This window comes from Eptatretus burgeri, chromosome 2 (assembly GCF_056783735.1).
Source record: "Eptatretus burgeri isolate ZD-2024b chromosome 2, Ebu_testis_v1, whole genome shotgun sequence".
Lineage (NCBI taxonomy): Eukaryota > Metazoa > Chordata > Myxini > Myxiniformes > Myxinidae > Eptatretus > Eptatretus burgeri.
Window position 1 is genome coordinate 111601209 of NC_140962.1, and position 24523 is coordinate 111625731.

The following is a 24523-nucleotide window of genomic DNA, read 5'->3' on the forward strand; positions in this document are numbered from 1 at the left end:
TACTTTTATTTTATTTTCGAGTCATCATTTCATTCTTCGCCCCCCCGAGTGAATGATGGCCGAGTCTTTTGTGCAAGTAAAATTGAAGAAGAACACGTGTTGTGGTTAAATCTGCTTCGACGTGCCCTTTTGCTTTCTTGCTGATAAATACTTGCTTTTAAATGATTGCTTGCTTGTATGTTTGTAATAAGTAATTGTTTGTTGTAATTGTAATTGTAATAATTAGCTTTGTTAGCCAGCACACACTCACTGTAACTCGGCAGTAATCCGTCAATGGAGATGATCCCAGTCAATGAAGTTGTCATCAATAAAAGCCAAAGGATCGGAAAACAGATGCGCTGAAGTTAAAGATTCTATGGAATATATTCTTTTCATGAACATGGCTACTTCATAAGCTAAGGAAAAGGGCAACATATGATTTACAAGCGTCACATTTTGATAAACCTTTTTTGTGTTTGTTTAAATAGCAGTTTCTTAAATTATCCTGGTGAGCACAAATGCAGCATAAAATGTTCCCATGAATTGGTTGCATTCATTATCATCAAGTCTATTCTCCGAGCTCACTTGGCGCAGGTAAAGGAAGAAGCTGGAGTACTGGCCAGCCTCGGGTAGGTATGACAAGAACACTGTGATGCAGATGAGAAGTACAGTCGAATCTTGACCAACCTTGCGTAGAGACTGCATCGAGGAAAAGAGTAGGAGTGATGGGTCATTGGTAGTTTGACAAATGAAGGAGACGAAAGGAACAGAGTATTTTCAATAAAGGAAATAAAATTGTGCAGCGGAACACAAAAGGCAAGTTCAGGAGATGCAGGCTCACCGCAAAAGGGTCTGCCTGTTCCCATGAGATCGGAGCCCCCCATGATGCAGGGCGCATCTTCTCTGGCAGCGACTCTGGAAGGGCTAACAGGATGAAGCAGATGTCGAGAAGAGAAATAGCTGTCGCAAGCACGACGACGACACCGTTGCCATATGCTTCACTCAAGTAGGCGCCAATAGCAGGGCTTGTCACAAGGCTCGCTGCAAATGTTGCTGAGACCTAAACAGAGGGAGGGAGAAGAAGTATTTAAATTACTCTTCTCAGTTCCAAAAGGCCATCTCTTGGGGACTTTACTCATTGATCCATAAAACAGTCATTCAAGTCTGTTGGCGAACTAGGCCATCTAAATGATAATGATAATCACCCATAAAGCTTGAACAAACCATTCATGTTGCCATTCTTATCCCTCTCTTTTATCCCGATGCTTCTCTTAAAAACCCACGTGCAACATGATGATGTAAGCGGAATTATTCATGAATTTTCTATTGTTAAAAAATAAAAGAGATGATACTCATTAAATATTTATTTTTATAAGCTGTTAAGTGGGATGGATGTGGAATGCGGTGTGATCGGAGTCGTTTGAATCACCAAACCATAGGCAGTGCTGCGTTCATGTTCTTGGGTTACGTCGGCCACATACGCAAACACAACGGAGAATGTGACGGAGAATATTCCCGAAATAGATATGACTGCAAAATACCACCTGGGGATTGAGGGGTGTGAAGAACAAAAGTGAAACTTGGGATTCAAACATCCAAAATCTTTCATAAAAATCTTAAAGACGGTGTTTAAAATGAGAAAGTGTTTTGTTCCTTAATCGATGAACAGATGCTTGAATTTGCATCAACCATTATTTGTGTCAGTTCAAAGTACAGATCTCAGAAAAAAAATGCTCAAATTTTCACATTTGGAGAACCACCTCAGTGAGATGTGCTTTTACTTTTATGAAAACATGCACACAGTTGTTTCCAACATACCAGGGACTGATATGCATAAGTGGAATGGGGACACAAGTGAAGAAAACAGTAAGCAGCAAAAACGACTTCCGGCCCCACACGTCAGAGAGTGCACCGATAAGAGGTGCACTCAGGAAGGACAGCAAACCCTACAAGAGAGGAGCATGAGAGTTTGGGAAATTGATTTTTCTGATAATCCTCCAAATTATTCAGCCACCCATACAAATGAAGGTAAGAAAGTGCACATCCATCTTCCCAACATTTACATTTCACTGACCTTCACTCCCTGAATCAGGCCATTCATCAGGAATGTGTGTTGCGGGAAGGTTGCATACAGCACCTGCAGAGAGAGAGAAATCATAACCACAAATATCGTTAAGAAACATGTGGACAACCAGTGTGATTTTTCTTTCTCAAAAGTAACCAACAAAATAACAAAACAAGAAAAAAGAGCAACCAGAGATTGCAGACCCTCACAAGGACTTGTTTTTGTGTGGTGTAGTTTTGTGTGGTGTCATTTGTGTAGTGTTTGTGTTGTGTTTGTGTGGTGTTTCTGTACTGGTGTGCTACATAATTAATAAGAGACAGAACAAGAACTGCCACTTTATAACTGCTGGCAGTGATGACCGGGTACTAAAACGTCCTGCTTTGATCAGACACTTGACACTGACACATGATGTTTATTATTATTATTATTATTCAACTGAATTTAGAATGGGATTTAAATAAATTCCATTCGGATCAAATGGAAGATCAAATCGGCACAGTTCTGCATTGGAGTAATTAGAAGGAACCCAAACAAGCAAAAAGCAAAGCTGAAGTCATCAGGAGGAATCTGGAAAGGATTCACATTTCAGATGCTACTCCTCGACCCTCGAACCCAACCAGGCACAGCCAAGTGAGCCTTTATAAATAAATAAATAAGTAAATGAAATGAAGAACCCAGATCAAATTTTTTTTTAAGAATTCTGGCTGCCAGACCATGCATCCATTCAGGTTGAAATTTAAAACATGTATTCCCCATCACAACTACATCACAATTTTGAAGTTTCACATCGATTGATTAAGCAGTTCAAGAGAATTTTTTTTTTAAGATTTTCGCTCAATCCAATAATGGCTGCCAGACAATGTGACATCAATCATTCGTGAATACCCTGGTATCCCCAAGGCTTGGGGAACATTTGTGGGAAGTTTCCCCTCAATCTGTTCAGCCGTTCTGGAGAAGATTTTATAGATTTTACGGTATATCCAACATACTTGCCAAACCACGTAACCAATGACGTCATTTGTGAAGCTTTAGTTCTCCATGGATAGGCGGTCAAACGTGAAAAGTTTTGCCTCTATCAGTTCAGCCACTTCAGAGAAGAAGATTTTTGAAGGTTTTTAAAAAATTTAAAAAACAATATCGCTGCCGAATCACATGATCGATGATGTCATCAAATTTTTTTCTGTGGACCATTTTATCCTTAGAGTCAACCATTAGGATCATACTCTGTGCAGAGCATTGGCGCTGCCTAAGCAGTCTCCTTGGCTATTGGGCACATTCCTGGACGGGTCGCCACTCCGACACAGGATACCAGCAAACTGGCACTCATTTTGCCAACCTCAGAAGGATGCCAGGCAGAGTCAACCCCACCTGGTATCAATTCAGTTGCCAACGGGGCTTGAACTCAGGACCCTAAGATCCCAAGCCAGCCACCCTAACCACTGAACCAACACCAGGCATATTTTATCCTTAGATGACCCTCAAAAATGTTCATACTGATCAGATGTAGCATTCTACATATGCAATTATGACATCGTAAAGAAGGCACCTACACAACATCATAAAAAATGCACTAAATCCCCAAGAGGAGTACTTGCCATGTGCCAAGTTTCATTTTTTTTTCCCTTGGTGCGGTTTCAAAGACACAGAGGACCAAAGTTTTTTCCGTTTTTCCAACACGGCAGCCACAACACGTGACCCATGACGTCATAATTATCAATAAAACATTGTACATGAGTTTAATTATCAAAAAAACCGATGGTGAAAAATTTGTCTCAATCTGACAAGTGGTTGCAGAGAAAAACATGAAAGTTCTGTGCAGACAAGCAAACAGACAGACAGACAGACAGACAGACAGACAGACAGACAGACAGACAGACAGACAGACAGACAGACAGACAGACAGACAGACAGACAGACAGACAAACAGACAAACAGACAAACAGACAAACGGACCCAACTACAATACCCTCTCCTTCAGCAAGGGTAATAAAATCAAACAGCAAGGAGGTTCCTTTTATTTGTGGGGACAAGACTAAAGGAACAGATTATGTTTGAGAACCTGTATACTTCAACATGAAAGTACAGCAACAATACTAATCTTCATTACCCAACATAATATGAAAAATCTGAAAATTTCATCACAACTGATTACTTTATTACACTAGAAACACCGGCTCCCTTTTTTTTCCTAATTTGTCCCATGACCTGACCCTGGCTCCCACCAACATGTATGCAAAATTTGGTGGAGTTTAGACCAGCCGTTTTTTTTTCTATGATGTTCAGATGTACATACAGTACATACATACATATGCCTTATTTAATATCGTTGGATTTCACAAGAGGCACAGAAATTGTGCAATAAAAAAATGGCAATATATTTTGCTGAAATGCCTTCACGTGTGGAAATTTCATCAGTCGCGGAAAGTCCACTCATTAAAAGCAAAGTGATGAATGATGTACGTATTCTGAAATAAGTCTCTTGCACGGCAAAAATACTTCCATCACCTTCTTTCATAATGCAGCAAGAGGCTGTAGGTTTATTAATCCTTTGCCAGGAGCATGGCTGTGAAAGCGATAACACACTTGTTCTTCATGAAGGACACCGAGGAATCTTTAATATCCACCAACCAAAGCTGGAAGAAGGGGCGCCCAGTTTAACGTCCATTTGAGGGACGGCACACACATTGATGCCTCACCGTGCCGACAAAACACCAGGGTGACAGTTTGTAGCTGGACCTGGATTCTAACCCAAGATCGACACCTGGAATTTCATCATCTGGTTGAGTATTTTTCGGTGTGAGCTTGGAAAATAAAATTTTCATTCCATCATTTGACAGAAAGCTGGAAAAATAATGGATGCATAATAAACAGAGGCACCTGCGATAAACAATAAAAGCAGCGCATGAAATACAACATTGGCTGAAGGTTGAATTCCATCTGAATTATTGTCTTTTAATTTCATCAAAATTAATACAAGTATGAAAATAAGAGTTTATGGTTGAGAGGAGAGGAAAATAGAAAGTAAACAAGGAAAAGGAGGACACTGTGTGATACAGGGGAGGGATCCTGCAGTGGTAGTAGATATGTGGAATAAGCAGACAGCACAGTGCCAGGTGATTGTGATGTGATGAGACCGACGTCCATCATTTAACACCAGAATTCTAGCAAGCTAGCAATGAATGATGACATCCTTGGATTCCATTTCAGCTGGGTTTCAGCTATACTGTCACTGATGAATCACCAATAGGAGATGAAACCGGTCAGGCTGATATGGGGCGTGTAGCGATGGGATTCTCACATAATGTGCTACTTGTAAATGTTTACAGTTGTAGAGGAACCCAACTATGGTTTGAAACAGCAAATAACTTACCTTGTGCAGCGTGATGCATCCTTCTTTGCCGAGAAGAGCAGGGGGCTAATTATAAAGATCCAAGCCACCTGAGCATAATCAATGAGGTGAAAGCTAATTGGTTGTTCCCTCCAATTATGGGTGAGAGGTGAGTACGTGTGTGTGTGTGTGTGTGTGTGTGTGTGTGTGTGTGTGTGTGTGTGTGTGTGTGTGTGTGTGTGTGATGTTAAAATATATATATATATATATATATATATATATATATATATATATATATATATATATATAAATATATAAACTATATATGGATCAGCTGAGTGCTAGTCACACTCCACATGTTTCGATTTTCCTGCTGATCACATACCTTCTGCTTGAATGATTTGCATCAACAGGAACAATCGTCTGGGTGGCAAACGGATGGTTGTTCTGTGCAGATTATGCAGTTTTACCATGCCAGACACAATCCGCGGCGATGCTCACCATAATAGTCAGGGAATATGTATGTATTTATGCATATATATATATATATATATATATATATATATATATATATATATATATATATATATATATCTATATCTATATCTATATCTATATCTATATCTATATATATCTATATCTATATATATATATATATATATATATATATATATATATATATATATATATCTATATATATATATATATATATATATATATATATATATATATATATATATATATATATATATATATATATATATATAAAATATGTGCAGTGGACAAAAAAAAAGGAAAAAAGGAAAAAAACTAAAAACACTGTTGAATCATCCTTCACCATGTTCTTGACAAAAGGACAAGGGTACGTGTGGCACCAACCTAATGAACTCCACATCTCTGAGTGCATAAGTTCTGACAGTGAAGGGTTCTGTAATACCGTGGGGTGACCGTTGGACCCCACTAATCACGGATCTCGTGTATTCGCGGTTTACAAAATGTGACATGCTTCGAGATCCGAGGCCCTGTGCTTCACGTATTCGCGGTTTTTCGCAGACCAAAAAAAAAGTTCCACGAGCCACGCACATCAAACAGTTCCAAAACATATCTTCCACAAACCATGTACATCAAACAGTTCTAAAACATATCTTCCACAACCCGTGTACATAACAGTTCTAAAACATAGTGTTACGGTGCCGGGGTCGGCCGCCAACTAACCGCTCGAACGGAGCAGCAAGTCGAGTCGGCCCGACCGATCGCCCAGAATATAGATCGCTGCCCGGATAAGTCCGAGTCGACGGGTCCTTGTACAAGAACCGAAATACGCCAATGGGCAGATCATGTGGGGTAGGGTCGATTGCCAATCTTCAATGTACCTAAATACCCACGTGATCCAACTACCGGGGTATTCCACCCTCGAAGGAACTCATACGGCACAAACCGCCGAGGAGAGCCTGTCCCGTGCGCGATTCCGAGCGGATTAATCGCCGAGAACTGTCGGTCCAAATGTCCCCTTTTACGGCAAACCAACGGCTTTTTAACTACCAACACACGAAATGCTCAGTCAATGAAAGAATTGACGCGACAGGCTGAAAACATTTAACAATTGGGGTATTTATTAATAATAATGGGGAACTTGGGAAGCACGGAAGAGCAGAACTATTCCGACTATACGAAATGCAATGCAAAGATTTACAGCACACAAAGCACTTAACAATTTCCTACTTATTAGACAGGCACACACACACACACACACACACACACACACACACACACACACACACACACACACACACACACACACACACACACACACACACACACACACACACACACACACACACACACACACACTACACACTACACACTACACACACGCACACACCTTAATAATGAGCTCCAGCTCGGAGGACAGGTGAGCTGAAACCCAGAGCCTATCTCGAACCTCTCCACCTCGTGTGGTCTTCAAGTTGTTCGGACCCGGGCTCCAGCAAGAGCGAGCTGGACCCAATCGCCGTGAGCCGCGATCCTTCCCGAGCTCCAGCGGATCCTCCCACGCTTCTCAACACGTGCTGGTGAGACGAGGCGCCGATCCTTCCCGTCGATGCGTCACTTCCCCGAGGAACCACCTCCAAGATGAGGTCGATGAGTCGCACCAAGCCGGGAACCAAACGGAGAACAAAGAGCTCCACGAACCAAGAAGTAGAAGAAGCCACCATTCGCAACTCGAGCCGAGCAACCGGCTCGACTTTCTTCCAAACAAAGCAGCTCTCCAAAAAGCCTACTGAGCCAAGCAGGACTCGAAGCTCTGCTGAACAACTCTGCAGAAGCAAAAAGCTTCCATAGGCCTCAACCCTAACCTAAGCCAAACAGGACCCGAAGGTCTGCTGAACTACCACTCCCCCACTCCGAGCACGAACAAAGAAAGGATCTCCTCTTTATCCTTCTCCGCCCCCTCCCCCGCACCCGGCACGACTCATGCCCTCGTGATCCATCCCCCGCTCAACCACGGGTGGGAGGGAGTTGACGTCATGAATCATGGGACGGCAGGGCTCTTCTTCCTCTTCGCAGAAGAGGGGGAGGGACGTCTCCATTGTTCGCTCCCTAACTATTAAATTGATCCGCAGCGCATCAAATCGATTTCTGAACATTTAAACGATGGAAGGTGAGCTATCTTGGGAACAAGACTTATCGACATAGCTGACTAAAGGAACCTGTATGTTGTGTGCAATCTAATTCCAAATTCATAACAATATCTTCCATCAGCCATGTTGTAATCAAGCTGCGTGGCTTTGTCCACCATTCGCGCTGGAAAGATGCTTTACCACATCTACAGTACAGTGCAGTACAGTACCAGCATACAAGCTGCCGAAGATGTTTCCCTCCCTAAAGTTACACAATTAAAATGTTTCACCACATCTGACATCTGCTGAGTAAACCCTAACCCAAACACTTGCATAAGTAATTTACATGCTTCCCCAAATCTATTATGAGCTGCTGAAGATATCACCCCCCACCCCCCACCCCTTTCCCTCCCATGAGTTACACAATTGAAACGTTTCACCACATCTACCCCCAGCTGATTAAAACATGAGCATCCTCCAACATCCCCTTCAAACAATGGGAAGACTACTCACGCTTCCTGCAGATACCCACAATTCCCACATGACTACTTATATGCAGCATGTCCTGGGTCTCAATCATGCTTCTGTTCCACCGCCTTGACTGGTGTTTTGCCTCTCTTTCCGCTCATTGATCAAACATAGCTCCCGAGCGCAAGACCAGTGCCGGAGATGCGTCGACTGCCAAGAGTCAGAAGAAAGTGATGAGCCTGAGTCACATAGTGGATCTGCTGGACTGGCCGTCGAGAACTCAGAGTGTGGCTTCTGTGGGCAGACACTACGGAGTAAACAAATCCACCGTTCGCTACATACGGAAGAACGAGAAGGCGATTCGAGAAAGTGTTGCGGCGAGCGCTGTAAAAACTGAGTTCGGTCGAACATGGTAGGTTCAAAAGTTAAGTCAGGGCCCTAAAGGTCATAACAACAAAGCTGTCCAAAGTCATCTCCTGCGTGCTTTTCACTCACATAAACTAAAGGATAGCAAGTGTTAACACCACTGGCAAAGTGAGTGTTAATGTGGATTCTAAACTCATGGCTATAACGTGGCATTAATCATTTTAGGTTTTGAGCAACAAGCTTAGTCAATGAATGAACATATCTGTGAAGAAGTCAGAAATTAAAAATTGTGCCTCGAAAAATGTGACTCGTTTTTAAGGAGAGCAATCACGCTCATCATTTTTAGGTCGAGGAGCGTTATTGATCGCATGCCTGGGAATATATTTCTGTAACTGTGTATTCCTGTGTTTAGAAAAAAAAAAACTTGTTCAAATCATGTATCTTGGTCACACTCAGCACTGATAGCTTGTGGAAATTGGTACAGAAAACACACCTTTAGCATTTCCAGCAGTCAGTTCTTTATATCAGGGGTACTTTCGATTTTTGATGTATACCTTGTCGAAGCTCGTATGGTAACACAACGCACAGCAAGGGGGGCATGAGACCCCCTTGTGGTAAGGGAGTGGGAAGGACAAAACAGTGGGGTACAGAGACATTAGGAGATCTGTGGAAGGGAAAGGGATGGGGCAGGGAACACGGGGTATACAAGATAGACATTACAGGGACTTTCAGGAAGGAAAGCAGGGAATTTGAAGGAGGTGGGTTTGGGGTGGATTAACAGGGGTACAAAAGATTGAGGATTTGGATGGGGGACGATAAGAGGTGGTGGTGAACAGCTGTTTTGAAGGCCTGGAGGGAAGAATGGGATTGAACAGAGTGAGGGAGTTTATTCCAAAGGCAGGAAAAAAGAAGAATTAAAGAGTGAAGGTGAGCAGTGATTCGTGATTTTGGTAGTTTTACCAGAAGGGGGTTGTTGGCGGACCTCAAGCGCCCTGCGGAAATATGGTGGGGACAAATCGCAGACAGAGTTGGGGGGGGGGCGAGACCGGAGAGGAGACGGTAGAAGACAGAAAAAACACCGAACTGCCTGTGGCGAGAGAGTGAGAGGCCCAAAGACTCAGCCTCATTGCGGGAGATGCCAATGATCCAAAATGCCTTGGTTTCCACAGTGTGAAGCTGAGAAAGGTGGGAGGCAGAGCACCAGCCCAGAGGGGAGAGCAGTACTCCATCAGGCTGCGGATGAAAGCTTTGTATATGATCAGGAGCTCAGGTGGGCAGAGGAAGGACTTTGCACGACGGAGGATTCCCAGTCGGCGACTGGCTTTGAAGGCGAGGTTTGAAATGTGGCTTTCCCAGGAAAGATCATGGAAGATAGTGAGACCCAGAAGCTTGAAAGAAGGACTTCTTCCAGAGGATTGTTGAGAAAGTGGATTGGGGGGGGGGGGGTTGCCAAACGGTCCTTTTGGAGAGACATAGTGAGAGTGTGAGATTTGTCAGGATTGAAAGACATGTTCCATGTGTTGGACCAGTTTGTGATTTTATCCAGATCTGCAAAGAGCGAAGAAGCTGCTGCTTGCCGGTCTGAGGGATGACAGATGGTACGGCAGAGGGTGTAGTCATCAGCAAAGAGAAAAAGAGGATTTTCCAGAGTTGGAGAGATCATTGATGAAAACCAGAAAAAGAACAGGGCCCAGAACGCTACCTTGCGGAACTCCAGCCTGGACAGGAAGGGGGGATGAAAGAACTCCATTTAGGGCCACACGTTGACTGCGACAGGAGAGGAAGTCTGCGAGCCATGAGTGGAGATGGCCTTGGATACCATAGGAAGAGAGTTCGGTGAGCAGGGCAGCGTGCCAGACCGTGTCAAAAGCACGCGATATGTCCAGGGATGTGACTGATTTCATGTCAAGCATTGAGGACCTCCATCCATTGTTGTGAGAGCAAAAGCAGCATATCCAGGGTAGAGTGACCTGGTCTGAAACCAAATTGATGATCGGAAATCAAGCCATTGGAGAAGAGGAAGGATTTAATGTCTGAAGCGATGATTGATTCCATAACCTTGCTGATGATTGGGAGAAGGCTGATTGGTCTGGAGTTGCAGGGATCTGTTTTTGCACCTTTTTTGTGCAGGGCAGTAATGTTTGCTGATTTCCAAGCAGATGGCAGATGATCTTGAACAAATGAGAGCGTGAATAGAACAGAGAGAGGGTGAGCAAAAGCAGTAGCGCAGGTTTTAGGACACGTGGGCTGATGCTGTCTGGACCGGTTGCAGAATCTGAGTCGAGGTTTGACAGAAAGCTCTCCACCTTGTCAGGAGAAAAGGACACAGAGTCCAGGGACAGTTGGGCACGACTGTGTAAGGTGTGTAGAAAAAGCGATGGGTTTCGGACACAAGATTTTGATGCAAACACTGAGTTTAGGCATTCAACCTTTTATGTGCGGTATCAGTAGTGCGGCCATTTGAGGTAAGGGAGGGGATGGAAGGGGAACATACACCAGAAACAGATTTGATTAGATGCCACCAGGATTTGGAGGAGGGAGAGAGGTTTGAGACTGAGATTTGCAAACTAATTTTCCTGCGGAGGTAGAGAATGCGCTTGTTTATGCATCCTGAGGTACAACGGCGTCGCGGTGATGTGTGCTACGCAAGGACTGTGCAGTTTATTTGAGAAAAAGCAATCTCATTCACAAAAAAAAAATTTAGGAGAGCAATATTGACAAGAGTGATTGCTCTCGTAAAAAAAAAAAAACAACAAACAAAAAAAAACACAAGAGCAATGTACAGCTCTCACAGATTTTAGAAACATGAGTCTCTGCTCTTATAGCTCAAAATCCCATTCATGAATGAGCACAGAGAATAACAGGTTATCTTCTCGTACTTAAACTTAAAATTTACATTTTCATGTAACAAACAAGGACAAATGTGTCCAAGAGCAGCATCCTCAAGGTTTTGGCGGCTAAAAAAAAAAAATTAAATTTTTTTAAAAAACAACAACAACAACAACAACAACAACAACTTCCGATATTTCGTCACGTGCCTTCATTAAGCCAATAGCGAAACCCGTCATAATGTATTTTCGTATTTACGATACATCATGTATTTACAAAATAAATAATGTATTTACGAAATTACAATACGATAAATGGAATAATCTTTAAATAGTAACGTGAACTTTTCGAAACTTTACAGCAAATGTCCGAATATATTTAAAAGTTCATGATAGACGCTCTCAAAAGGCACCGTCTATGTGAGGATGTGTACATGTGCTCAGTATTTAAGGCGATCCGGATCTTGTATATACAAGAGCCGAGTCCGAGAGATTAAGGTTTTGTCTTCACAAGAAGAAGAAGACGAAGAACAAGAACAAGAACAAGAAGAACAACAACAACGCCGAGCTCTCTATGAGCAGCGTTCGCTATGCGAGACGCTGCTAAAAACACTTTCCGAACATCACTCGATGGCCAACAATGTACAGTTGACCAATTTACAATTACAGAAAGGTGGCTGTGTTATGCAATTAATTTCTCTAAAGGGATCAAAACACTTCTCCATCGGCTGCATTGCCACGACGCTAAAACAAAACCAGTAACCTTCCTGCAAGCCTCATAAACGTTGATCCATTACCTATAAATCAATAATGCCAAAATTGCTGAACACATGGAGGCCTCAATGAAAATCGGTGGGTTTTGTTTTTTTAGCAGAAGGATGCTGCAACACAAATTATGCTCGCTGCTTTTCCAACCAAATATTGCCTTTGAACGTTTCCAGGTTTAAATTGCATGTGGCTAATATTTATTTTTTATGAGGCTGTTATGATCGTTGCCCAAATTGTTTTCAATCGCTTTCACAAGATTAGGCTCAGGTGTTTTGGTACCCCACTTAGATTTTAAGCATACCATTCACATAGGTCGAATGCAAGGTTGGTGAGAATACACGACAGCAAGTTCCTTGCAAAAAACACAACCTGAGCTGCCTTTATTTTGATGGAGGGAAATATTTACTTGGCTATCACCATGTGCCCTCCACAGCTTGACAACAACACACTAGGTTTACACCACTTCCCCTCCTATCTGCCACCACACAAGCAAAAGAGTATTGATTGCTAATCTTTTCCAAGTAAACTCATTTCCAAATGAAAGTGCCTTTGAGCCAATTCCTTTTTTTTTCATGAACATGATCTTCCATGTGGCATTATTTTTAATGAAGATCAAAATAGATTCGATATTAAATGTCTGTATGGAAAGCCCAACCAACTCCTTTTAAAAATGGGCTATCTTTATTTTTTTATATTTTTTTTTGGGGGGGTGGGGGGGAGGGAAGGAGGTAACAGGCTCAAAAGGTTCATGGAAGAGCTGTGACACAAATCATGCACACATGCAGACACGAGACAACACCAGACTTCACTTTCACACAAACACAGCAACAGAGATTGGGTGAAGTGATGGCACTTCCCAGAGCACTCTGGGTACCAGTGACGTAATCTTTACGACATAACTTTTCTCTCCGCATTCAGCGTGGCAATCAAGGAGGAATTCCTTCTGTCATGATTGTCTACCTATAGGGTTTTCTCAGTGCTCTGTCCTTCAAATGCTGAGCGCCAAGCAAGGAAGCATCAGGTGCCATTTCAAAAGTCTTTGGTACAACTTGGCCGGGGTTTGAACAGCGGGTGCTCCAAGCCATGGGCAAGCTTGCCATTTATTGATGGATGCCAATGTGCTTTTATTCAATGCTTTATTCATGGAGACGATGCATTTAAAGACTTACAAGTACATTCTCCTGCATTGATTAAATAAAAACCAAAGCTTTCAAAATTTTCCTTTCCACCATGCATAATGGATAACATCATATTATTCAATTGCAATCAGTACCAGTATCACCAAATGCAGAATTAAGTGACCAGGCTGGTGATTCCCACACATGCACAATTGATAACTCAAGGCCATATTTAGATGAGCAACGAAAGATATCTTTACTCAAAGCATGGAACAGCAATACGTTTTTCACTTCTCACAGGTTCTCAGCAAACGTAATTGTGCAAAGCCCAGCTCTACTTTCAAACATTGACAAGTATGGATCTGAACCCACCGTTAGTGTTGGCGCCGTGAGGAGGCCCCAAGCAAAAAACTCCAGGAAGATAACAATGACGGCGTGATAGACACTGGGCTGCCCGATTCCCTGTGGCTGGGAAATGAGTACAAAAATTAAAATCAACCATTGGGACATGACATCATAACTCACATAGCTATATAACAGGAGAGGACAGAATGATTACCAAAAGTTAGAAGACACCCTTTTCCACTTGTAAGCCGACTTGGGAGTATTACTTCCCAGAGGAAGGAGGTAATGAATATGTGATAAGGAATAATAGTTGTTTAACAAAGAATGGGAACATTCATCAGGATGATTTGAACCATCATTATCATATCCAAGTCCACAGTAGAATGCGAACTTGAAGTACAAGACAACAGGCAACACCATATCTGACCATGACCGATCCAGCAGGACAAAGAAAATCACCCCAAGAGGAAAGAGAAAGATTATCGAAAATATGCGATCATGTATGTTTTTATATACAATGTCAAACCTGCATGTGAGGAGAGTTTGGGGAGTAATTATGCTGTCAGTCAAACATCACAGCAGGTAATTAAGCCTCACATCACATGGAACACGATGAAAGAGAAACTTCACACTCGTCTTTTATCTGTGTGGTGACTGACTGTGTTACATCACATGGCTGGTGCATGGAATGGGTATGCTATTGCATTGAAATGTGAAACATTTTGTAACTCGACAAGTCCAGGTACACATTGTTCAAGCCTGATGGCAGTATTTGTGGAAGGTGCTAATACTAATTAGGCCCGGTGTTCAGGCAGAGGCTGTCTGCTATTTCGTGTTTGTTTCTAGGCGTGGCTCATAAGAACAGCTCATTAATCTCGTGAGTGGGGGTGGGCGGAAGGGCTAAACCAGCAAACAAGCAACGTGGCTGGACTATTTGGAAAACAACTGGATTTGAAAGTATCCACTGGTTTGGACCCAAAAATAGGAAGGCATAAAATATTGGGAGTGTACAACTTAATAGTGTTATTGTACTAAAATAAGGCAATTCTCCAAATACAATGCCTACAGAAAGTCTCCACCACCTTTCAATTTTTTCACCTTTTATTGCCTTATAGCCTGGAATTAAATTGCATATAAAACTTTTTTCCACCTTTATTTACACATTGTAACCCACAACTTCCAAGTGAAAAACAAATTCAACAAATTCCAGAAAATTAATTTAAAATACAAAACTAGAATATCTAGGTTGGTTAAGTGTCCACCCCCCTGAGTTTATACTTGGTTGAAGCACCTTCGACAGCAATTACAGCTGTGGGTCTGTTGGGATCAGTCTCCACCAACTTCGCACACCTTTATTGGGCAATATTTGCCCATTATTCTGCACAAAACTGTTCCAGCTGTCAAGTTATGTGGGACAGCAATCTTCAAGTCATGCCACAGATTTCTGATTGGATTTAGGTTGGGGCTCTGACTGGACCACTCAAGTACATTTATCTTTTTGTTCCTTAGCCACTCCAGTATAGCTATGGCTGTGTGCTTCGGGTTGTTTTCATGCTGTAAGGTGAACTTCCGGCCCAATTTCACCTTTCTTGCAGAGGGCAGCAGGTTTTCCTCTAGGATTTTTCTGAATTTTGCTCCATCCATTTTCCCTTCTGTCCCTGCTGATGAGAAACATCCCATAACATGCTGTCACCAAGATGCCTCACATTGGGGATGGTGTTCTTTGGGTGATGTGCTGTGTTTGGTTTGCAACAAATGTAACGTTTTGTCTTTAGGCCAAAAAATTCCATCTTGGTTTCGTCAGACCACAAAACCTTTTGCCACATGGCTTCAGAATCTCTGGAGTGGTTTTTTGCATACCTCAAATGGGACTCAAGGTGGGCTTTTTGAGTAATGGCTTCCTTCTTGCCACCCTACCATACAGGCCACACTTGTGGAGTGCTTGGGATATTGTTGTCACATGCACACAGTGACCAGTCTTTACCATAAAGGCATGTAGCTCTTTCAAAGTTGCCATTGGTCAGTCTCCTCCTTGCTTGTGCATGGCCTCTCTGATCAATCTCCTTGCTTGGTCATACGATTTGGAGGGACGGCCTGATCCAGGCAGGATCTTGGTGGTACCATACACATTCCGCTTCTTAATGATTGTCTTGACTGTGCAGAAGGGGATATTGAAGGCCTTTGAAATATTTTTATACCCATCCCCTGATCTTTGCCTTTCCACAACTTTATTCTGGAGGTTTTTTGAAAGCTCCTTGGTGTTTATGGTTGAGTCTTTGCTGTGGAATGCACTACCCAACAGAGGAAAATGCACTACCCAGCAGAGGAAACCTATAGGAACAACTGATTTTATTCTGAAATAATCAGGTGGAAGCCAATTAACTTGGTGTGTGATTTTGAAGGTGATTGGTTACACCTGAGCTAATTTACAATTGCTATTATAAGGGGGGGGGGGGTGGACACTTATCCAACAAAGATATTCTAAGTTTGTATTTTAAATTAATTTTCTGAAATTTGTTGAATTTGTTTTTCACGTGGACGTTGTGGATTAGGATGTGTAAATAAAGGTGGAAAAAGTCTTATTTAATGCAATTTCATTCCAGGCTACGAAGCAACAAATGGTAAAACTTTAATGGTAAAATTTTTTTTAATGGTATAGAGGCAACAAATGGTATAATAAAAATAGCAGCGTTGGAAAGCTAATAATTGATTTCCTTAGTTGTAAAGTTAATTATCAATTTATTTGGACCAAAAATTTGTGTTCATTTAATCATTAAAAATTCCCGCTTTAAAACCCATTTTTCGAGGATTGAAGAAGAAGTGGGAATAGGAGCTTAGTGTAGCAGTTCCAACAGGAGCATTTATTATTCGACGACAGAAAAACGCTTCAAAGTACACGGAAGGAACAAAGAAAACCATAGCCACGACAACAGCAACAACGTGCAATAAAAGATTCTCTTTTCGTGTGTTTCACTTCATTTAACATCCTCCTGGAGACTCACAGAAAGACATGCAATTTGTTGGTGAAGTAGAACATGCTGTCTTTTGATTAAACCCATCAGTGAAGTGATGGGTAGGCATGGCTATTATTTCAATTATAGAGATCAAAGTGCAATTCTTTTTCTTCAAGAAAACATACTGTAACCTCACAAAAAATTAACTTGGTGCCCAGCTCGGCATCTTTCTTCACCAAGTCATGTTTCCAGAGTGATTGGGTACAGTATTTACTGGTGTACAAAATAAAGCTATTCAGTACAAATATTTCAATTTCCCAAAACAATTGTTTTACTATATGATGCACCAAAACAGCAAAGCACAAATAACTGTGTTTGAATCTTGATTTGCATTAATCACAGATTTACAGGACCTGAGGATCACCAAAAAAATTAAAATAAAGTGTGGGATCTGGAACATGCAGGAACCTGGGAACAGGTGAAGATCCCATGTACCAAAGACGGGTTAATGTGGCAGGCATTTCCTGTTGGTCAGGATGCATGCAGCAATATCTGTGGGAACACTAGCTTCCTGGCACCCACGGCAGTAATGGGGTTTGATCTTAATATACAATTATATATATATATATATATATATATATATATTTATATATATCATCTTCTTCTTCTTCTTCTTCTTCTTCTTCTTCTTCTTCTTCTTCTTCTTCTTCTTCTTCTTCTTTCGGCTGCTCCCGTTTGGGTTCGCCACAGCGGATCATCCGTATGATCCGCATAGTGATTTGGCACATGTTTTACGCCGGATGCCCTTCCTGACGCAACCCTGGTCGCCTCTTACGACACAGGGATACTATATATATATATATATATATATATATATATATATATATATATATATATATATATATATATATATATATATATATATATATATATATATATTGTTTCAGCTGTGGAAATTCGCAGAACACCATATAGGCCCTTAGTTCAGTTATGCCGATAAGTCCGTGTTCAGTTAGATTTCCCCACCGTTGTTTAATGGGCTTTATTCATGTCACCCGGGCTGTGATCTTTGAGTTAGCCGTTTTTCTTTACGATTGTTATTTTGGACCAACCACAACGCCAGCCACCAACCACCTTTTCCACCACTCCACCCACCTTCTCCACGCCACCCACCAGCCACCACGTCAACCACCAACCACCCTCTCCACACCGCCTTCATAACAACGACATCTCCCCACCATCTCCTAAACCGCATCTCCCCCACCCGAATCACATCGCCTCACCTTCAACTCCTCAACTCCACAACTCCGCAACTCCGCAACTCCGCAACTCCGCAACTCCGCAACTCCACAACTCCGCAACTCCACAACTCCACAACTCCACAACTCCACAACTCCACAACTCCACAACTCCACAACTCCACAACTCCACAACTCCACAACTCCACAACTCCGCAACTCCGCAACTCCGCAACTCCGCAACTCCGCATCTTTGCGCCAGCCACGGCGAGTTCCCAGCGAACAGAGTCGCTGCAAACAGACGCGAGGGTTTCTTTGTTGGCGCCAGCGACGGTGATCTCGTGCACGTCCGCTCTCCGAGCAAGTTTGGGTGATCTCGCGCACGTCCGCTCTGTGGAAGCTTCGCCTCAGAATTCGGATCACAGGAGAAAAAGGGGCGGGGCCTATGGGGGTCGAAGGTCGAAGAGCGGAGGTCAGATCTCGTCTCTCGAGCCCTATAAAAGGCCGAGCGGAGCGCCAGTTCGCAGTCGAGTGGTGGGTTGGTGGAGTCAGTCGGTGAAGTCTGGAGTCGGGAGAACACAGGCGGGGCCGAAGTCCAGGAGAGTGGAGGACACGTGAGACGGAGAGTGTGGCTGAGCCTGCTGTGCCGCGCAGACCTGCGTGTTCATGTGGAGAGAGTCGGAGAGAGCTCGCCAGCCAGCGCCAAACGGTCTGAGGTGATCGGGCTTCGGGACAGTCCGAGCATCGCTGAGGAACGGACGGGTTCTTACAAAGAGCATCAACTTTGGAAGAGCATCAAAACCCGTTCATTCCTCTCAAAGCGTCGCCGGCTGTGGCCCGAATCACCTGGCCGCTTGGCAAGACCTGGGATCAACCGCGCTACGCTAGCTGCCGTGGGGACGGGGCGTCGCGGGTCGCCCCATCGAGGCACCATGAGGGTGGAGGTAACCTGCAACGGTCTCATGGAACTCCTTCGGTCCGCCAAGCTCCACGTTATAAAGGCCTACGGGCCCAGTCTGACCCCCTTGTCTTTGAGGAGGTCTTTCCTTGTTTATTTGTGTGAATGTTGAGGCGCCATGTCCACAAGTAGAACTGTTTAAGGTGCTTGTGAATAATAAATAATAGACGGTTGTAGTGCTTTGTCTTGCTCACGTCTTGTCCCTTCCCGCCAATTCCATTGCTTTTCTGTATACGTGCATGTTGGTGTTTTGCATACCTGATTGCATAAGTGTGTGAATAAATGTGCGTGTTTAAATGTTAACCCAATGTTATTCAAGCCTGGTGTTGGCGCAGTGGTTAGGGCAGTGGCTTGGGACCCAAACGGTCCTGAGTTCAAGCCCCGTTGGGACACTGAATTAATATATGTATACATATATATATATATATATATATATATATATATATATACATATATATATATATACATATATATATATATACATATATACATATATATATATATATATATATATATGTATATATATATATATATATATATATATATATATATATATATATATATATATATATATATATATATATATATACCAAGTCGAAAACATCAGGGGGTTGACTCAGCCTGCCATCCTTCCGAGGTCGGCGAAATGAGTACCAGTTGTACTGGGCCCGGTGAACGCCCCAGTGAGAATAGGTGTACCATATCCCTGTGTCGTAAGAGGCGACCAGGGTTGTGTAAGGAAGGGCATCCGGCGTAAAAACCTATGCCAAATCATTATGCGGACAACAAAACGAATTTCCATACCGGATCGGTCGAGACCCGGGTTACCAACGACAGCCACCGGTACCGGTGGTCAGCAGGATCCCAGTGGAAATTGTGCTACTGCTGGGCGAAGGAGGAGAAGGAGATGGGAAAGGCGAGTCCGGAGGCAGTGGGAGAGGGGGAAGGGTAGAAGTGTGCAGGTGAGAGTTGGAACTGAATGTTGGGACGATGACTGGCAAAGGGCGAGAGTTGGCTGATATGATGGAGAGAAGAAAGGTGGACATACTGTGTGTACAAGAGACCAAGTGGATGGGGAGTAAGGCTTGGAGCATTGGAGGTGGTTTCAAACTGTTCTACCATGGTGTGGATGGGAGGAGAAATGGTGGCGGGGTAATCCTGAAGGAGGATTATGTCAAGAGGGTATTGGAGGTGAGGAGAGTGTCTGACCGAGTGATGAGTGTGAAGTTGGAAATTGAAGGGGTGATGATGAATGTCATCAGTGCATATGCCCCACATATGGGGTGCGAGATGGAGTATAAAGAAGATTTCTGGAGTGAGTTAGATGAAGTGGTGGAGAGTGTATCCAAGGATGAAAGAGTGGTGATTGGAGCAGATTTCAATGGGCATGTTGGGGAAGGGAATAAAGAGGATGAGGAGGTGATGGGTAGGTACGGTCTCAACAAGAGAAATGTGGAAGGGCAAATGGTGGTAGAGTTTGCAAAAAGAATGGAAATGGCAGTGGTAAATACGTATTTCAAGAAGAAGGAGGAACACAGGGTGACATACAAGAGTGGAGGAAAGTGCACACAGGTGGATTACATCTTAAGCAGGAGATGCAACCAGAAAGAGATTAGTGACTGTAAGGTGGTGGCAGGGGAGAGTGGAGCTCGACAGCATCGATTGGTGGTCTGTAGGATGACTTTAGAGGTGAGGTTGAGGAAGAGAGTGAGGGCTGAACCAAGGACCAGATGGTGGAAGCTGAAGGAGGAAGACTGGTGCGTGAAATTTAGGGAGGAGGTGAGACAGGCGTTGGATGGTGGTAAAGATGGGTGGGATGATTGGGCAACGACAGCAGAAGTTGTGAGGGCGATAGCTAGGAAGGTACTTGGTGTGACATCTGGACAGAGGAAGGAAGATAACGAGACTTGGTGGTGGAATGAGGAAGTACAGAAAAGTATAAGGAAGAAGGGGTTGGCAAAAAAGAAGTGGGATAGTTGGAGAGATGAAGAAAGTAGTCAGGAGTACAAGGAGTGGCGGCGAAAGGCAAAAAGAGAGGTGGCAAAGGCCAAGGAAAAGGCATATGACGAGCTGTATGAGAAGTTGGATACAAAAGAAGGGGAAAAGGATTTATACCGATTGGCGAGACAGAGGGACCGAGCTGGGAAGGATGTGCTGCAGGTTAGGGTGATAAAGGACGCAAATGGGAATGTGCTGATGAGCGAGGAGAGTGTGTTGAGAAGGTGGATGGAGTACTTTGAGGAGCTGATGAATGAAGAAAATGAGAGAGAGAGAAGGTTGGAAGAGGTGGAGATAATGAATCTGGAAGTGTGGTGGATCAGTAAGGATGAAGTGAGGACTGCTATGAAGAAGATGAAAAGTGGAAAGGCGGTTGGCCCAGATGGTATACCAGTGGAGGCATGGAAGTACTTAGGAGAGATGGCAGTGGGGTTGTTAACCAGATTGTTTAATGAAGTCTTGGAAAGTGAGAGGATGCCGGAGGAGTGGAGATTAAGTGTACTGGTTCCGATTTTCAAGAATAACGGTGATGTGCAGAGCTGTGGAAATTACAGAGGGATAAAGTTGTTAAGCCACACCATGAAGTTGTGGGAAAGAGTAGTGGAAGCTAGGTTGAGAGGAGAGGTGACGATCTGTGAGCAGCAATATGGGTTTATGCCAGGAAAGAGCACGACTGATGCAATGTTTGCTTTGAGAATGTTGATGGAGAAGTATAGGGAAGGCCAGAAGGAGTTACATTGTGTGTTTGTGGATTTAGAGAAAGCTTATGATAGGGTGCCAAGAGAGGAGTTGTGACATTGTATGAGGAAGTCGGGAGTGGTGAAGTACGTGAGGATCGTGCAGGATATGTATGAGGACAGTGCGACAGCGGTGAGGTGTGCGGTAGGAATGACGGACCGATTTAAGGTAAAAGTGGGATTGCACCAAGGATCGACTCTGAGCCCTTTCCTGTTTGCAATGGTGATGGACAGGTTGACAGACGAGATCAGACTGGAGTCCCCATGGACTATGATGTTCGCAGATGACATCATGATCTGTAGGGAGAGTAGGGAGCAGGCTGAGGCGAGCCTCGAGTGGTGGAGGTGCGCACTGGAGAGAAGGGGAATGATAGTCAGTCGGAGTAAGATGGAGTACATGTGCGTAAATGAGAGGGAGGGTGGTGGTATGGTGCGGTTGCAAGGAGTTGAGGTTGGGAAGGTGGATTGGTTTAAATACTTGGGATCAACTGTCCAAAGTAACGGAGAGTGTGGGAGAGAAGTGAAAAAGAGAGTGCAGGCAGGATGGAGTGGGTGGAGAAGAGTTGCAGGAGTGATTTGTGACAGAAGGGTAGCTGCAAGAGTGAAGGGGAAAGTATATAAGACGGTAGTGAGACCAGTTATGTTGTATGGTTTGGAGGCGGTGGCGCTAACAAAAAGACAGGAAGCGGAGCTGGAGGTGGCAGAGTTAAAGATGCTGCGATTCTCGTTGGGAGTGACGAGGATGGATAGGATAAGAAATGAGTATATTAGAGGGACAGCGCAGGTAGGACGGTTTGGAGACAAAGTGAGAGAGGCGAGATTGAGATGGTTTGGACATGTGCACAGGAGGGAAGCAGAGTATATCGGGAGGATGTTGAAGATGGAGCCGCCAGGCAGGAGGAGAAGAGGAAGGCCAAAGAAGAGGTTCATGGATACGGTGAGGGCGGACATGCGGGTGGTTGGAGTGTCAATGGAAGATGTGGAGGATAGAGCGAAATGGAGACGGTTGATCCGCTGTGGCGACTCCTAACGGGAGCAAACCGAAAGAGGAAGAAGAAAAAGAGAGAATTATGTACAGTACATAATACTTCATAATGATAATACACAACGACAGTGTGGCCCCATTATAATGCGATCGTTGAGGTCCATAAAATGTCATCGCGAAAAAAGCGGGGTGGTGCTAAATCGGCATTCAAGGAAATCGGCTTTCAAACTGAACCAATGTTTGCACGTTTACCTTCGAGCAAGTAAATTACCTTTGAATTGAAGAATTCCACGAATAAATCGTTGTTACAGTCAAAATTAAAACACAAATTTATTTTTATTGAAGCTTTTTATGTTGTTAAAACAATCGCACTGTTCCGAAAATATATATCACAATTGACAGGAGCTCGTTTCTTCATTTATAAATTATAACATCGATGCAATGATTACGTATTTATAAAATCCAAACGCTATTTATTCACCTTTATATAATCGATGCGAGAGGAGATTACAAGCTGCCGCTAACAACACACATGGCCGTCATGAACAGCAGAAAGGTAAAACTAACGCGTCTTCCGTCTCTCTTGGATGTGTGTTGCAATTGCCGACAGTATTCAGTCCAGTAACATGCTGTACAGGTTTGTAGCCGAGGAGCAATAGGCTATACCATATAGCCTAGGTGTCTAGGTTTGTGCAAGTACGATGTTCGAAAACGAAAAAAATAAATAAAATATGATGTTCGCACAACGACGACATCGGTTAACGACGCATTTCTCAGAACGTAACCCCGTCGTTAAGTGGCGCATGAAATATATATATATATATATATATATATATATATATATATATATATATATATATATATATATATATATATATATATATATATATATATATATATATATATATATATATATATATTTGACACCTCCAACACACTTTTCGCCGAAGAAGCTGCATAAAGCAACCCAAGAAGGCCTACGCAAGGTAAGTACTTTTGCTGTTTCAAACCCTTCCCAGAGTTCCTCAACAACTATATAGACATAGTACACACATGAGAATCCCAATGCTACACACCCCCTCAGCTACTGGACCGGTTTCAGCGCTTATTGGCAAATCATGAGTGATCGCGCAGACAGCAATTCATACCAATCAGGCTCCCAAGCATTGCTCTCTGCGCAATCGTTTATGGTATAAAATTTTTAATGGTAAAGAGGCAACAAATGGTATAATAAAAATAGCCACCTGGGTTTAGTTGATTTGGTGAGAGCCGATTGGTTCTTCCCTCCATTCACAGGTGAGAGATGTGGGTGGGTCTTTATATCGATCCATATCTATATATTAATTACAGTACATGATTATCGAGGTTCTTCAACCTGGACAAATACCACGATGATACTATCATGACTGCAAACCCAGAAGGGCCTCGAGCAGTGCAAAGATGTCAAGGTCAAATGCTGTGACCAAGCAATGAAAAGTGAAGCTACCGACTAGTTTCACCCTTATTGGGGCACATCAAGGCAACGCATCGCTGTTCCATCCACTTGGTGACTGATGCCTTTTGGCTTATATACTGGCTAACGATACACCTCTCACTACGATCGGTGAGGATGCCAGATTGTATCTGGAACCAACAAATGCCAGCTGCCACATCCACATATGGCCTTTTGCCCCACCAATCACAACCAGGAAGCATCACAGTTGTTTTCAGCAGTCAGGAGTTGTACGAATCCGATTATTGAAATTCTTAGGCCTGGCCAAAAACCAT

At 43.2% G+C, this 24523-nt stretch overlaps 1 protein-coding gene across 3 annotated transcripts in view; it reads right to left on the minus strand.

Annotated features, from left to right (window-relative positions):
• Positions 1 to 24523, minus strand: part of SLC71A1 (solute carrier family 71 member 1) — a 108644-nt gene that overhangs the window by 50629 nt on the left and 33492 nt on the right. For all 3 annotated transcript variants that reach the window (XM_085870750.1, XM_085870749.1, XM_085870748.1), the window contains exons 2-7: positions 13914 to 14009; positions 2054 to 2116; positions 1798 to 1925; positions 1409 to 1523; positions 821 to 1039; positions 565 to 678 (exon numbers count right to left, since the gene is read on the minus strand). In XM_085870750.1, the coding sequence (XP_085726876.1) occupies positions 565 to 678; positions 821 to 1039; positions 1409 to 1523; positions 1798 to 1925; positions 2054 to 2116; positions 13914 to 14009 (735 nt within the window). The remainder of the gene's footprint in view (positions 1 to 564; positions 679 to 820; positions 1040 to 1408; positions 1524 to 1797; positions 1926 to 2053; positions 2117 to 13913; positions 14010 to 24523) is intronic.